This window comes from Theropithecus gelada, chromosome 7b, assembly GCF_003255815.1.
Source record: "Theropithecus gelada isolate Dixy chromosome 7b, Tgel_1.0, whole genome shotgun sequence".
NCBI classification, from domain to species: Eukaryota; Metazoa; Chordata; class Mammalia; order Primates; family Cercopithecidae; genus Theropithecus; species Theropithecus gelada.
Window position 1 is genome coordinate 25,422,935 of NC_037675.1, and position 15,134 is coordinate 25,438,068.

At 50.7% G+C, this 15,134-nt stretch overlaps 2 protein-coding genes across 8 annotated transcripts in view; one reads left to right on the forward strand and one right to left on the reverse strand.

Annotated features, from left to right (window-relative positions):
• Positions 1–15,134, reverse strand: part of NRL (neural retina leucine zipper) — a 39,837-nt gene that overhangs the window by 14,946 nt on the left and 9,757 nt on the right. Inside the window, exon 1 of one of the 4 annotated variants that reach the window (XM_025392752.1) lies at positions 1,410–1,505. The exons of the other annotated variants lie outside the window; for them this stretch is intronic. The gene's annotated coding sequence lies outside the window, so the exon portion shown is untranslated. Of the gene's footprint in view, positions 1–1,409; positions 1,506–15,134 lie in introns of those variants that run through there. 4 annotated transcript variants of the gene reach the window in all.
• PCK2 (phosphoenolpyruvate carboxykinase 2, mitochondrial) lies at positions 502–10,530 on the forward strand. Of its 4 annotated transcripts, none has more exons than XM_025392732.1 (10): positions 502–806; positions 1,138–1,217; positions 4,595–4,779; positions 4,867–5,070; positions 5,442–5,629; positions 5,949–6,111; positions 6,386–6,604; positions 9,141–9,278; positions 9,558–9,653; positions 9,910–10,530. In XM_025392732.1, the coding sequence occupies exons 3-10, from the start codon at positions 4,722–4,724 to the stop codon at positions 10,362–10,364; spliced, it is 1,521 nt and encodes a 506-aa protein (XP_025248517.1). In that variant the 5' UTR covers positions 502–806; positions 1,138–1,217; positions 4,595–4,721; the 3' UTR covers positions 10,365–10,530. The 4 variants fall into 4 exon arrangements, with proteins under 4 accessions (XP_025248517.1, XP_025248516.1, XP_025248518.1 ...); XM_025392731.1 differs by lacking the exon at positions 1,138–1,217 and adding an exon at positions 3,255–3,500; XM_025392733.1 differs by lacking the exon at positions 1,138–1,217 and adding an exon at positions 3,255–3,500 and having other exon boundaries at positions 516–806; positions 10,242–10,527.

Sequence of the window (15,134 nt, forward strand, 5' to 3'; positions counted from 1 at the left end):
GAGCCGAGATCCACCACTGCACTCCAGCCTGGGTGACAGAGTAAGACTCCCTCGGGGGTGGGGTGTGTGCCAGGGCAGGAGAATGACCAGATCAGAGGACCAAGGAAGAGAGACTCAGGGGTGGAGAGACTCCACCATTTCACAGTAAGACAGAAAGGAGCCTTGATCAGGAGGAGAAGCGGGGATTTAGGAGTTGGGAACTAAGTGGACCTTAGCATTCGGCACTTGGACTACAGAAAGGCCCAGGGCTCAGGGCGTCGGGTCCCTAGGAGGAGGAACTGAAAAGGCAATGCCCAACCCCCTAACTTCTAGACGTCTGGTCCTTTGGCCTCCCGCCCCTGGCCTCGCCCCTCGTTCCTAGCTTGTTTGCCACCTAGTGTCTCTCCGGGGAGCAAGAGTCCTCAAAGTTACATCATGTGCGGCGGGTAGGGCTGTGGCGGATGGGGGCGGGACCTCGAAGTCGGGGGCCGAAGGGTGGACCCAGTCCTCCAATGGGAGAGGTGGGTTTAGCGGTTGGGAGGCAGAGGTTGGGGCGGTGGCTGGGCTGACCTGGGGCCTGGAGCCCCAAGGCCGAGGGAGCCAGCCTGCTGGCAGGGCGGAGGAAATCTCGCGCCAGCCCTACCAGGTTCCGCCCCCGCGCCTGCCCCCCTCCTTTTTAAGCGCCTCCCGCCAGCCTCTGCTGTGGCTCGCTTCGCCGCGCTCCCTCCTTCCCCGCCTTCCATATATCCCCGGCTCCGCTCGGTTCCGTGGCCACCCCGCAGCCCCTGCCCAGGTGCCATGGCCGCATTGTACCGCCCCGGCCTGCGGTGAGTGACCCCCGGCCCGGGGCCCACCCGCACCTTCCGCTGCGCTCGCCCCCTCGGGGCTGCCAGTGGCGCTCCCCTGCTCTCAGCCTCCGCCAGGTTTCCCATCCTAGGCGGAGGCGGGCAGGGGCGACTGCTGTGGGTCCAGCCTCCCGCGCCGTGCGTCTCTTGGGAGGGCAGCCGGCCGGTGCTCCTCGTTTCCGCCCGCACCTCCCCTTCTCTGCCTAGCTCGCCTCCGACCGCGCGATCTCTGTCTGTCACTCTCAGAACTTCCTCTCCCTCCTCGCTCGTCTTTGCTGAGTCGGGTCTCCGCATATCCTCCTTTCCTTCCCAGATACCTCCCTCGGACCTCTACCGGGCTCCCAGTCAGCGCCCCAGGGTACTTCGAGAGGCAGCAGGGCCCTGGGGACAAGGGTACGTGAGCCCCGGGAGACTGAGCTCAGAGCCCCTTAAAGAAGATGGAAGGTTAAACATCCATTCCCGGCCTTTCCCGGACTGGAAGGACTGGAACCTGGCGGGAAGTCCAGGGCAGCCCGAGGGACCTGGGGCCAGGAGAGGGAGGCAAGCAAGGTGGGAGGAGGGTGCCAAGTTGCCTTCGTTTCTTACATAGCTGGCTTCTTCCTCTGTCCAGGCCTGGAGCCCCCAGGCTCGTCCTGTTCGTCTGCTCCTCCTCTTAGTCTCCTTTCTATTTATTCTCTGAGGTCTCTCTTCTCAGCTTTTGTCTCAGAGTCGGAAGTGACCCACATCTCTCGCACAGCCCGTTCCACGTGGGCAGCCCTTGTGGGTAGTCTTTGAAGGAAAGGTCCCACTTAGGGGGCTGTAGGAGGGTGTGGGGGCTTCACAAGAGAGAACGTGAGCGAGGCTCCAACTGGAGAGAGGCTCTCCTCAAGGATGTGTGTCTTGAAGATTAATGCTCAGGGAGAACTTCCCTCTGAGGCAGGAACAGACCCAGGTCCCAGTAACCCTCCTCCCCTGCCCCTGGGGCCACACTGACCATCTATCCTGCTTTAGCGGAAACCACCCCAGCTTCTACCCCAGCCAGACTCAAGCTCCCGCATCCATGCTCTGAGCTTTCTCCCTTCCCCAGGCTAACACCCTCTGAGTCCCAGCTGCCAGCAGGCTGCTGTTTCACCCTCCCACCAACACCAAAGCTCTCTAGGCATGTGGCCTCTAGGAAGGAGAGCCAGGGGAAGCACGGAGTCACGCGGTCCTGGGTGTGGGGGCAGTTTCTGATGGGCGAGGCCTTGGTAGAGGAGGAGAGTAACATCCTTCTCATGGCCTTTGCTCTCTCAGGCTTACTCCACCTTGGGTCCAGGCCAATCAGAGCAGACCTTGCTTCTCTCTCCCCCAGGGCCATGAGAGGACAGACAACAGGACGCTGACCTCCTAAGAATTAAGCCCATGAACTCTAGCCAGTGACACTCATTCCCCAGTGGTCAACCTTCTGCACAGTTCAAAAATACTTACCCGAGGGCAACATTTTACACAATCATTGTTGGTCCAAGTGGGCAGCAGCAGATTAGGGCCTGGAAGCCCAGCATCCAGTCACCTATTCTCTGTGCAAGAGTCCTCATCTAGAAACCTGGCACTGCAAAGACTGGGACCTTTGCTTGGGGCTTTCATAGTCTTACAGCATACACACCAGAAGGAAAGAATAAAAACAGTTGCCATTTTAACTTATAAAAAACTATACTGGAAAATGGAAATAAAATGGATGAGGCTTCAAACACCAGACATATGAAGTTGTCACCTGGGCCCAGCTTCTTGACACTTGGGCCAAAGGCCCCTACTCTTTTTTTTTTTTTTTTTTTGAGACAGAGTCTCGTTCTGTTGCCCAGGCTGGAGTGCAGTGTCACAATCTCGGCTCACTGCAACCTCCACCTCCCGGGTTCAAGTGATTCTCCTGCCTCAGCCTCCTGAGTAGCTGGGACTACAGGCACACGCCACCACATCCGGCTAATTTTTGTATTTTTAGTAGATGGGGTTTCACCATGTTGGCCAGTATGGTCTTGATCTCCTCACCTCGTGATTCACCTGCCTCAGCCTCCCAAAGTGCTGGGATTACAGGCATGAGCCACCATGCCCAGCCATCCCCCTACTCATTTCTAAACATTGATTAAACAGTTAAACATGGGCATGGGCTACACATGCAGTAACATCAGCATGCCTACATGGACACTTCCACACAGCCAGGCATGTGCCTTTTTTGCTCATTTGGCCATATCTGTCCCTAACTGACTAGGAGACACCCTCCTCAAGCCTCATGAAGGCTACAAGGTACATGTGTCCTGAACACATCCCACACACCAACTGCAACCTGCTCTTCATGGTCCCTGCATGCAGACATGTTTTAGCAGGCTGCAACAGCCCAAGCTTTCTGTCTCCCCACCACCCACCCCGTCCACCCTCGATGACAGCAGCTAGCTCATTGCTTCCCTGTTTCTCCTGTAGGCTTAGCTGGCATGGGCTGAGCCCCTTAGGCTGGCCATCATGCCGTAGCATCCAGACTCTGCGAGTGCTTAGTGGAGATCTGGGTCAGCTTCCCACTGGCGTTCAAGATTTTGTAGAGCACAGTGCCCGCCTGTGCCAACCAGAGGGCATCCACATCTGTGATGGAACTGAGGCTGAGAATACTGCCACACTGACCCTGCTGGAGCAGCAGGGCCTCATCCGAAAGCTCCCCAAGTACAATAACTGGTAAGCCTTGGGCTCCACAACCTGCAAGATAGGTGCACTGAGGCCACTTTGGGTTCACCAAGACATAATCAACTTAACTAGAACATCCTAATGGAATGAACAAGAATGAGAGCTTTGGGGTAAACGGACTCAGAAACTGGGATTTGCTCATGCCTATAATCCCAGCACTTTGGGAGGCCAAGGCAGGTGGATCACCAGAGGTTGGGAGTTTGAGACCAGCCGGACCAACATAGAGAAACCCCGTCTCTACAAAAAAAAAAAAAAATATATATATATATATATATATATATACACACACACACACACACACACACACATATATTAGCCCAGCATGGTGGCGCATGCCTGTAATCCCAGCTACTTGGGAGACTGAGGCAGGAGAATCACTTAAACCCAGGAGGCAGAGGTTGCAATGAGCCGAGATCGCTTCATTGCACTCCAGCCTGGGCAATAAGAGCGAAACTCTGTCTCAAAAAAAAGAAACTGGTTTTTTTTTGTTTTTTGTTTTTTGTTTTTTTTGAGACAGAGTCTCACTGTATCACCCAGGCTGGAGTGCAGTGGCATGATTTCAGCTCACAGCAACCTCTGCCTCCCAGGTTCAAGCAATTCTCCTGCCTCAGCCTCCCGAGTAGCTGGGATTACAGGCATGCGCCACCACGCCCAGCTGATTTTTGTATTTTTAGTAGAGACAGGGTTTCACCATGTTGGCCAAGTTGGTCTCAAACTCCTGACCTCAAATGATCCACCCACCTCAGCCTCCCAAAGTGCTGGGATTACAGGCGTCAGCCACCGTGCCTGGTCTGGTTTGTAGTTTGTATTTTATTTTAATGCTAAATGAAGAAGCTGACATAAATAGATCCTTTGCTTTTTTTTTTTTTCTCACCAGTTCAAGGAGATTTTGCCAGGGGCAGAGACCTCCAGAGGGCTGAGACCTTGGGGAAACACCCCTTAGATGGGGCAAAGTCTGGAGGAAGGGCCTGAGATGTGATTGGGTGGGGAAAAATAAGGCCAACAGAAGACTTGGAGTCAAATTTGGACTTGAAAAAGTGGGTCTAGGGACAAGGGAAACCTCCTGACAGTACGCTCTCCCCCAGCTGGCTGGCCCGCACAGACCCCAAGGATGTGGCACGAGTAGAGAGCAAGACGGTGATTGTAACTCCTTCTCAGCGGGACACGGTACCTCTCCCAGCTGGTGGGGCCCGTGGGCAGCTGGGCAACTGGATGTCCCCAGCTGATTTCCAGCGAGCTGTGGATGAGAGGTTTCCAGGCTGCATGCAGGGTAACCAGGGCAGGGACAGAGTGGCAGGGGCATGGAAGATATGAACAGGTTTGGAACCCTTCATCCAGGGGATGCTTTCCTCCACAGGCCGCACCATGTATGTGCTTCCATTCAGCATGGGTCCTGTGGGCTCCCCGCTGTCCCGCATTGGGGTGCAGCTCACTGACTCAGCCTACGTGGTGGCAAGCATGCGTATTATGACCCGACTGGGGACGCCCGTGCTTCAGGCCCTGGGAGATGGTGACTTTGTCAAGTGTCTGCACTCCGTGGGCCAGCCCCTGACAGGACAAGGTAAGCACCTGCTCTGCCCCAAGGGGGACACAGAGGCCTTCTTGTACTCGGAGGAAATCCCAAGTCTTACTTCTCCACAGACCCTAAGAACCTGTCCTCTCTGGCAACCTAATTCCCAAGATCCAGAGCAACAGTCTCAGCGGAGGTGTGAGGCTGTGTTTGCAGAGTACTTTGCACAAGATTGAGAAAAGTCCGTGTCCAAGAATAGGGGCACAAAAGCTGATGGTTATTATGAGGTGGGGGGCTTTAGCCACCTCTTGGTGCTGCTACTGCTTCCAAGTGTCTCTCCTGCCAATCCCTGATCCCTCTGGCCCCTGACACCCCAGTTCGCGATGCTGCTGCCAGCAGCCCCATGACCCCATTGTCCCCAGGGGAGCCGGTGAGCCAGTGGCCGTGCAACCCAGAGAAAACCCTGATTGGCCACGTGCCTGACCAGCGGGAGATCGTCTCCTTCGGCAGCGGCTATGGTGGCAACTCCCTGCTGGGCAAGAAGTGCTTTGCCCTGCGCATCGCCTCTCGGTTGGCCCGGGATGAGGGCTGGCTGGCAGAGCACATGCTGGTGAGGGCCTGGTGAGGAGCAGGGCAGCTGCTGGGGACGGGGCAGGGGTGGGGCCTGGCCAGTGCCTCAGCCTCACCTCCCTCCTGCCAGGTGCCAGGCTGGTGGGCAGGGACTCTACTTGAAGGTCCAAAACTTTGGCCTCAGGCTGCTGAATGTTGGGGTTTCCCCTGCCACTCACCCAGGCCTAATGGCAGGGCAGTCACCTATATAGTGAATAAACATTGGTCCTCCCTGTTAAACCTTAGCTGTCCTTCCCCATGAAGACCATGCCCTGACCTTTGGTGACCTCTTTCTTATTCCCTCTCTCCCCAATGCACAGATCCTGGGCATCACCAGCCCTGCAGGGAAGAAGCGCTATGTGGCAGCCGCCTTCCCCAGTGCCTGTGGCAAGACCAACCTGGCCATGATGCGGCCCGCACTGCCAGGCTGGAAAGTGGAGTGTGTGGGGGATGACATTGCTTGGATGAGGTTTGACAGTGAAGGTGAGGGACCCTCAGATCACACTCTTGGTTCTGGCTCTTGTCAGAGCCTTGGGGTCTCCTCTTTAGTGTTCACAGTGACTTTGTCAGTGAGAAAGTTTCCTGAACACCCAACCCTGCTCCATTCCTCTGGCAGCCCAGCCACCCTAGAGACAGCCTTTCCTCATCAGATCTTGGGTCCATCTCAGGACAGGGAGGGGTGGAGCAGGACCTTCTTTGGTCTTACATCTCAAGTTTTCCTTGTTTGGTCCTTCCTTTCTTTCACTTCTTCTAACAGGTCGACTCCGGGCCATCAACCCTGAGAACGGCTTCTTTGGGGTTGCCCCTGGTACCTCTGCCACCACCAATCCCAACGCCATGGCTACAATCCAGAGTAACACTATTTTTACCAACGTGGCTGAGACCAGCGATGGTGGCGTGTACTGGGAGGGCATTGACCAGCCTCTTCCACCTGGTGTTACTGTGACTTCCTGGCTGGGCAAACCCTGGAAACCTGGTATGTGCAGTAGGGAAGGTGTGGCACAGCCTCCAGGCCTCAGCACCTTAATGGTGGAAAAGCCTTCTCCACGACCTCCAGCCATCTTCTAGGACTGCTAGGAGGCACAGAAGTCATGAACGTCTGCAGTTTCCAGTCCCAGGCAAAATCTCAGTTCATGTCCCAAGTCCACCAGTCACTGGTTTTGTGATCTGGCTAAGTTGCTCAACCTCTAAGCTTTAGTTTCCACATCAGTTGAATGCAGGTAGTTGTGATAGTACCTATCTCATGAGGTTGTTGGAGGATTAAAGAGTGCATAAAAAGGGTTTAGCACACTGACAAACACACAGTAGACTCTCAATAATAAATACAGGCTGGATTTTTTTAATGAAAGGAAAAGGAAGGACTTTTGAACATTGTTACAGAAGGTATTGGGCTCCAAGCACTATCCATAAAGTTTGACCCATTAGGAAAAGGGAAACCTGCCTCCTCTGCTCCGACTGTCCTCCTGCCACTTGGCTCCCACTGTCCCCTGTATAATAACCACCGTCTAAAGGTCAGTATCGTTACCCTCACCCTTCCCCTGTCCCTCCAAAGCATTCACCCCAATCCCTTCCTATAAACAAAATTAGGTCAGTGCTTGAGTCTTTCCCAGAAGCTAGTTTCTGAATCCTGTCATTACCCCGGGTGCCTGGGAGTCCCACCTTTCCCTGAGCCCTGCACTCTGGACCTTCAGTATTCTTTCCATGGCCTTCTGCAGTTAGGCAGTCCAGACACCGAGGCGGGGGCAAAGAAAAGCGTGGGAGGGGAGGGTGGCCTTGTGGTCACTGAAGCCTATATTCAGGTTTGCCAGGCTGGCCTAGCAGTCACCCTCCTTGCCTCATCTAATCACCCTTTATTTTTACTAACACCATCATTAAGCCCCTCTCAGCCTTCCCACCCAACTGAGAAATTCAAGAAACTTTCATCTTTCCCCACAGGCTAGTTCCCCAACCCTTTCATCATCTCCAGATTCGGGGGCATAACTAAGGCATCTTGTCCCCAGCTTCAATTCCCAGAACAATACCCTGTGTTAGGGTCCTGCACTGGGTGCTGATGAAGGATGGCTCTTATCTGCGATGGGAGGCAGAAGCTGGGGATGGGATGGGATAGAGTGGGGATCTGGGCCCCATGGCTTCCTCACCCCCCATGTCTAACCAGCAACCTCCAGCAGAGAAGGGGATGTGTCCACTCAGGGGCCACACAGTGGTGCTTCATACATGTGCCACTGACTTAGTCCCAATCCCTCTCCAGGACACCTGAAGGTGCCAAGTATGACCTGGGCTCCTAAGGTTATCCCTACCCATGTGATATCCCTATCTCTATTCTTCAAGCCCTATCACTTCATCAGGGTCTAAGCAGGGCAGGGAAATCTCCAGCATTTTGTTAGCTTTAAAATCAATTCCTTGCTGGGTGGACATCTATAATCCCAGCACTTTGGGAGGCTGAGGCGGGTGGATCACCTGAGGTCAGGAGTTCAAGACCAGGCTGGCAACATGGCAAAACCCCATCTCTACTAAAAATACAAAAATTAGCTGGGCATGGTGGCTCACGCCTGTAATCCCAGCTACTCAGGAGACAGGAGAATCGCTTGATCCCAGGAGGCAGAGGTTGTAGTGAGACAAGATCGTGCCACTGCACTCCAGCCTGGCGACGGAGTGAAACTCCGTCTCACAAATAAATAAATTAATTAATAAAATAAAATCAGGCCAGGTGCAGTGGCTCACCCCTAGCACTTTGGGAGGCCGACGTGGGCAGATCACCTAAGGTCAGGAGTTTGAAACCAGCCTGGCCAACATGGTGAAACCCCATCTCTATTAAAAATACAAAAAAATCAGCCAGGCATGGTGGTGGGTGCCTGTAATCCCAGCTATTGGGGAGGCTGAGGCAGGAGAATTGCTCGAACCCGGGAGGCGGAGGTTGCAGTAAGCTGAGATTGCGCCACTGCGCTCACTACAGCCTGGGCAACAGAGCGAGACTCCACCTCAAAAATAAAAAGATAAAATAAATTCCTGTTTGCATTTTGGTAATTTAGGAGAGTCTGTCTTCCCCAGTTTGCTGATGGAAAGTCAATTGTCTGAGGTACTAAGCTGACATTCTCAGTTTTTGCTTTAGGTTTGGGTATTTAAATAATAATCTCGCAAATAACGAAATAGTTTCTGGGGGAAAAATTATTATAACCTTATGCCCATATCTAACCCCATTCCCTTGAGCCCTGGTCAGTGCCAAGTGCCAGTAGCTTGGCACAAACATTAGTGTGCTGCCAAACCCCAATTCCTCTCCCACTCTTTTCTCACATAGCTTAGCTGGCAGCACCTTCATGGCTAAATAACCTGAGCTTTTGGAGATGCCCTGGCTGCCTTCTCTCTGCTCCTTATCACACAAAGTTCTAGGCAGCTGATGAGACAAAAAGAAAAAACAACAAAAAAAGAACCCTGCAAGAATGTGTGCCCATATATGTGTGTGTTGGGGGTCGACATGACCTTGGAAATAATAGTGTTTGTATTTCCTCTGCCAGGTGACAAGGAGCCCTGTGCACATCCCAACTCTCGCTTTTGTGCCCCGGCTCGCCAGTGCCCCATCATGGACCCAGCCTGGGAGGCCCCAGAGGGTGTCCCCATTGACGCAATAATCTTTGGTGGCCGCAGACCCAAAGGTAAACAACATGTGAGCTCCATGTTCTTGGCAAAAGGGCTATGTCTGTATCAGGGTCTACCTCCCTCCCTCTGATCCAGAGCCTCGGCCTGCATCTTACCTGTAGCTGTCTGTCTCCAGAGTTCTCCCATGGTGAATGCAAACTTGGGAGGAGGCAAAGGGTCTGAAAATGGGATAGCCAAGGTCCTAGGAGAGACAGTACCAGTCAAGCTCACCAGAAGGGCTGGAGTGAGGGTCCAAAGAAAAGGGCTGCCTGTGACTCTGTTCATTGGTGATCTAGGGGTACCCCTGGTATACGAGGCCTTCAACTGGCGTCATGGGGTGTTTGTGGGCAGTGCCATGCGCTCTGAGTCCACTGCTGCAGCAGAACACAAAGGTGAGCACCCTCGCCATTCCTCCCTCTCCTCTGCGCACACACAGCACTTCCTCTCTCCCTTCCTGAGCCAGACCTTCCTTTTGTCCACCCCTGGAGTCTGATATGGCTCCACCTCTTCCCACTTCTATCTTTTCCCCATCCCTGAAGATATGCCAGAACCATGAGCCTTTCACAGCTTCTTCCAACTGGGTGCAGGGTGCCCTTCCCTTCTCCAGTGAGAAGGAAGATTCCTTACCCATCTTGCTCCCCTCCCTAGGGAAGATCATCATGCACGACCCATTTGCCATGCGGCCCTTTTTTGGCTACAACTTTGGGCACTACCTGGAACACTGGCTGAGTATGGAGGGGCGCAAGGGGGCCCAGCTGCCCCGTATCTTCCATGTCAACTGGTTCCGGCGTGACGAGGCAGGGCACTTCCTGTGGCCAGGCTTTGGGGAGAATGCTCGGGTGCTAGACTGGATCTGCCGGCGGTTAGAGGGGGAGGACAGTGCCCGAGAGACACCCATTGGGCTGGTGCCAAAGGAGGGAGCCTTGGATCTCAGTGGCCTCGGAGCTATAGACACCACTCAGCTGTTCTCCCTCCCCAAGGATTTTTGGGAACAGGAGGTTCGTGACATTCGGAGCTACCTAACAGAGCAGGTCAACCAGGATCTGCCCAAAGAGGTGTTGGCTGAGCTTGAAGCCCTGGAAAGACGTGTGCACAAAATGTGAACTGAGGCTGTAGTCTAGCAAGAGGACATAGCACCCTCATCTGGGAATAGGGAAGTCATCTTGCAGAAAATACTAGCAATTTGATATTAATTAACATCTTCCATGTGCCATAGACCTTCCCACAAAGACTGTCCAATAATAAGAGATGCTTATCTATTTTACACAAGATTTGTACTGTTTTCATTTCCCACCTATCTTCACAGGCTTCCCTCTAATACCAATCTCGCAATCTTCTTCCAGCCCCTGGAAGAAGCACAGCCCAGCACAACCAAAGATCTGTTTTACAGGCAGCTCTAGCACTGGGTCACAGACATAGGAATTCCTGGGAGAAGGCACTATCCACTCTATGTCCCGAGTTCTTAAAAAAAAAAAAAAAAAGGTGAGGCTCGGCGCCGTGGCTCATGCCTGTAATCCCAGCACTTTGGGAGGCTGAGGTGGGCGGATCACGAGGTCAGGGGATTGAGACCATCTTGGCTAACATGGTGAAACCCTGTAGCTACTAAAAATACCAAAAAAAAAAAAACAAATTAGCCAGGCGTGGTGGCGGGTGCCTGTAGTCCTAGCTACTTGGGAGGCTGAGGCAGGAGAATGGTGTGAACCCAGGAGGCAGAGCTTGCAGTGAGCCAAAATCGTGCCACTGCACACTCCAGCCTGGGTGACAGAGAGAGACTCCATCTCAAAAAAAAAAAAAAAAAAAAAAATGGTGAGGGCCTGAGCAAGCTGTTCAGTACAGCCCCCAGGCCTAAAATTCCTGACCTCCCACTTAGATTGCAGAAGCCTCTACAACCCCATTCTCCAGTGAAGTGGCTTCATTGTCAGTTCTCAAATTTGTTCTTCCCCCACCTGACCTGGCACTGGGAGTTACATAGTATTCATGGAAGCATATTCAATATTAGGACAGCTAACAACACTTCTGTAGCACCTTCTATGTGCCAGGCACTGCCGAGGCCAGCTCGGTCGGGGAGACCCTAACCCAGCGGTGCTAGAGGAATTAAAGACACACACAGAGAAATATAGAGGTGTGGAATAGGAAATCAGTGGTCTCACAGCCTTGAGAGCCGAGAGCCTCGAACAGAGATTTACCCACATATTTATTGACAGCAAGTCAGTGATAAGCATTGTTTTTATAGATTGTAGATTAACTAAAAGTATTCCTTACAGAAAACAAAGGGATGGGCCAAAATAAAGGGATGGGCTCTGGCTAGTTATCTGCAGCAGGAGCATGTCCTTAAGGCACAGATCGCTCATGCTATTGTTTGTAGTTTAAGAACCCCTTTAAGCAGTTTTCCACCCTGGGTGGGCCAAGCGTTCCTTGCCCTCATTCCGGTAAACCCACAACCTTCCAGCGTGGGTGTCATGGCCATCACGAACATGTTGCAGTGCTGCAGAGATTTTGTTTATGGCCAGTTTTGGGTCCGGTTTATGGCCAGATTTTGGGGGCCTATTCCCAAAATGTCCCCCTTATTTGATTTGCAAAGTGATAAAAACAAAGGCAGCTTTGTCACGCTGAGCTACTTCTCGCAGGAGTCGCAGGAGTCGGGATCCGCATCTGCGGACTATACAAAGACAAATGACACAGATTAAAAGCACAATCATCATTGACATCACAGAGCTTCCAAGTGTTTTTATCCATTTTAATGGGTTACTAGCTGCTAATCTGTCTGCAGCTTCTTCAAGCACTCCGGTTCCTGGCATTAAGGTCAGGTGTGCCTGGGATGCCTTAAATGTTTGTTCTTTTAATAATAGTTTCTACAAATCCTTGTTTAGCTCCTACAACAGGCCACATCATTTGAGGGTGAGATGCCACTATACCGCCATGGTTCCAGATAATAGGAACTCTTGCCGTACTTCTTATCATTTCTACCATCTGACCATTTTGTTCAGACCAGCTGAACATAGTGTGACCATGGCATGCAGACTGAGAGGTACAATTCAAGCTAAAGATTCCCTCAGGGGACCAATTAATAATGACTCCATGGGAATCGGAGAGCAGCACTTCTGCCTGTTCTGCAATGCAATCTTCCTAAACAAGTACGTTCATTTTTTCTAACTGAGGCAATCCTGTTTACAAATAGGTTTTTGAGGGCGGTATGCCTCAATTATAGGAGCAGATTTATTATGGTAAATACTAAGATCAGAAAGCGTGTATAACTGTGTCATAGAGTGATTACATCCAGACATTATTGCCAGACAAGATTGATAAATATGCCCAATAAGTATAATTGTTCTCTGTGTTAGCCCTTGTTGAAGAAATACTCATGGCAATGGTGATCACCGCTATCATAGCTACCATTAAATTACTCATTGTGACTGATTGTCCCACTTTGCTCAGGTTTTCTTCCGCCATCTGTGACTGCTTCTTGATCTGTCTCCAGGTGGGTGGCTGTGTTCGACGGGTGTTGCTTGTAACAGTTGGGGTCCTCCTCTCTCAGCATCAGTCTTGACATGGCTGCAACTGGGGGGTCCTCGGGATCCTTCTGGAATCTCTTTCTCAGCATCTCGCTCCTGATAAGCTTTCAGGTGTCTTGATGGTATCCAAATTGGCTGTTGATTTTGGCCTGGAGAAACACAAACATAACCTCTACCCCAAGTTTATTATTTTACCTATTTCCCAACTTTTTGTTATCAGATCTCTCCACCAAACCAGTTGTTCGGCTTCTGTCTTTGCAGTTGGTTTCTGTAGATGCTGTTCAGCTGCTGATACCATCTGGCCTTTGGGCAGACTCAAAAAATTTAAAGTTAATAATGCTAGATTCAGTTGCATCTGCAGTGTTCCATATTCCCTGTTTTCCTCCCTCTGCTTTTGCAGCTGCCATTTTAGGGAGAGATTCATTCTTTCCACTGTGGCTTGTCCTTGAGAATTATATGGGATACCAGTAATGTGTTTAATATTCCATACAGAGAAAAATGTAGCTAGAGATTGGCTAGTATAGCCTGGGACATTATCCGTTAACCATTTTAAAGGCATAGGTTCTGGAGGCTTAACAATGGCCGCCATCAAAAATGATATTCTAAACCTTGGTGGGAACTGTTGTCCTTTCGCTTGAAGCGGTTTTTTTTTAACCTTGCAAATTTTTCCTAGTCCCATACCAGGGACATACCCCATTTCATGAATCATATGTTGACTTTGAGGGCTATATAATTGTTCTGGAATACTTGTGCTCCCCATTGTTGCAATAAATCTCTTCCCCATAAATTTATAGGTACAGAAGTTATAACTGGTTGAATAGTCCCAAGTTGTCCATTGGGCCCTTCACAGTGCAAAATATAACTACTTTGATATACTTCAGGGGCTTTACCAACTCCAACTATGTTAAATTGAGCAGGTTGAATTGGCCAAGTGGGCGGCCAGTGCTGCAGAGAAATGATTGAAATGTCGGCTCCTGTATCTACCAAACCTTTAAATTTCTTTCACTGAATAGTTATTTCACAGGTAGGACGTTTATCAGTAATTTGATTTACCCAATAAGCTGCTTTGCCTTGTTTATTTGTGCTTCCAATTCCTCCTGTTCATTTAATTTCACTTTTCCCCCATTCCCGCATATGGCACAATCAGGAGCTGTGCTATACGCTCTCCTGGCTCTGCTTTCCAGGGAACAGAAGTAGATATAATAATTTGAATTTCCCCATTGTAACCTGAATCAATGACTCCTGTTTATATTTGTACCCTTTTTAAACTTAAACTAGACCTTCCTAGAGGTAATCCTATCGTCCCTGCTGGCAAGGGTCCACAGACTCCTGTTGGGACCTTTTGTGGGGGTTCCCCAGGCAGAAGGCTCACAGCTTTTGTGCAGCATAAATCTACTGTGGCACTACCAGCTGGGGCAGGGGACAGATATTGTACAGGGGTGAGGGAATGGCCTGAGCCAGAAATGCCCCGGTTTGGAATGGGGCCCGGGATGGGCCCCTCATAGCGTCTCCCAAAATCGGGTTCCCATCTTTATCAAACTTAGAGTGACACTGTTTAGTCCGATGTTTTCCTTTTTTACATTTTGGACATATTTCAGGTTCAGCAGTTTTCTTTTTTCCCCTATCTGGTGGCCTGACTTGCTGATTTTTTCTACATTCTTTTTTAGTATGAACATGCTTTCCACAGTTAAAACAAGCTCCAGGAAACGGAATATTTCCTTTATCCACTCTTGGTCCTGCCATTGCCTGTGCCAACAAAGTAGCTTTATGCAGATTACCTCCGATACCATCACAGGCCTTGATATAATCAACTAAATGTGCTTTCCCTCTAATAGGTTGCAGAGCAGCCTGGCAATCAGGCTTAGCATTGTCAAAAGCTAATAACTGTAACACTATATCCTGAGCAGCCGAATCTGCAATCACCTTTTTAAGAGACTCTTGTAACCAAGCAATAAAATCCGCATACAGTTCTTTTGGTCCCTGCTTTACAGCACTAAAGAAAGGGTATTGTTCTCCACCTGAAGTGATTTTTTCCCAAGCTCTAATGCACACTCCTCTAAGCTGCTCTATGGCATCATCCTGCATGATCACTTGTGCATCTAAACCAGCCCAGCCGCCAACCCCCAAAAGTTGGTCTGCAGTTATATTAATTTGAGGTTGGGCCTGGGCGTTGCGAGCAGCCTGAATGGAAGCTTCATCTGCCCACCAAGTTTTAAACTGTAAGAACTGAGCAGGAGTTAGACAAGCTCGAGTAAGAGCATCCCAGTCAGTAGGAATCATCCCACTGGAAACAGCATCATTCTTTTTTTTTTTTTTTTTTTTTTTTTTTTTTTTTTTTTTTTTTTTTATTTTATATTTTTA

Coding starts and splice junctions, on each gene's coding strand:
- PCK2 (XM_025392730.1), top strand. CDS start 3,067: ATGAAGGCTACAAGGTACATGTGTCCTGAACACATCCCACACACCAAC. Junction 5,071..5,441: donor CCAGCCCCTGACAGGACAAG/GTAAGCACCTGC, acceptor CATTGTCCCCAG/GGGAGCCGGTGAGCCAGTGG. Junction 6,605..9,140: donor GGGCAAACCCTGGAAACCTG/GTATGTGCAGTA, acceptor TTCCTCTGCCAG/GTGACAAGGAGCCCTGTGCA.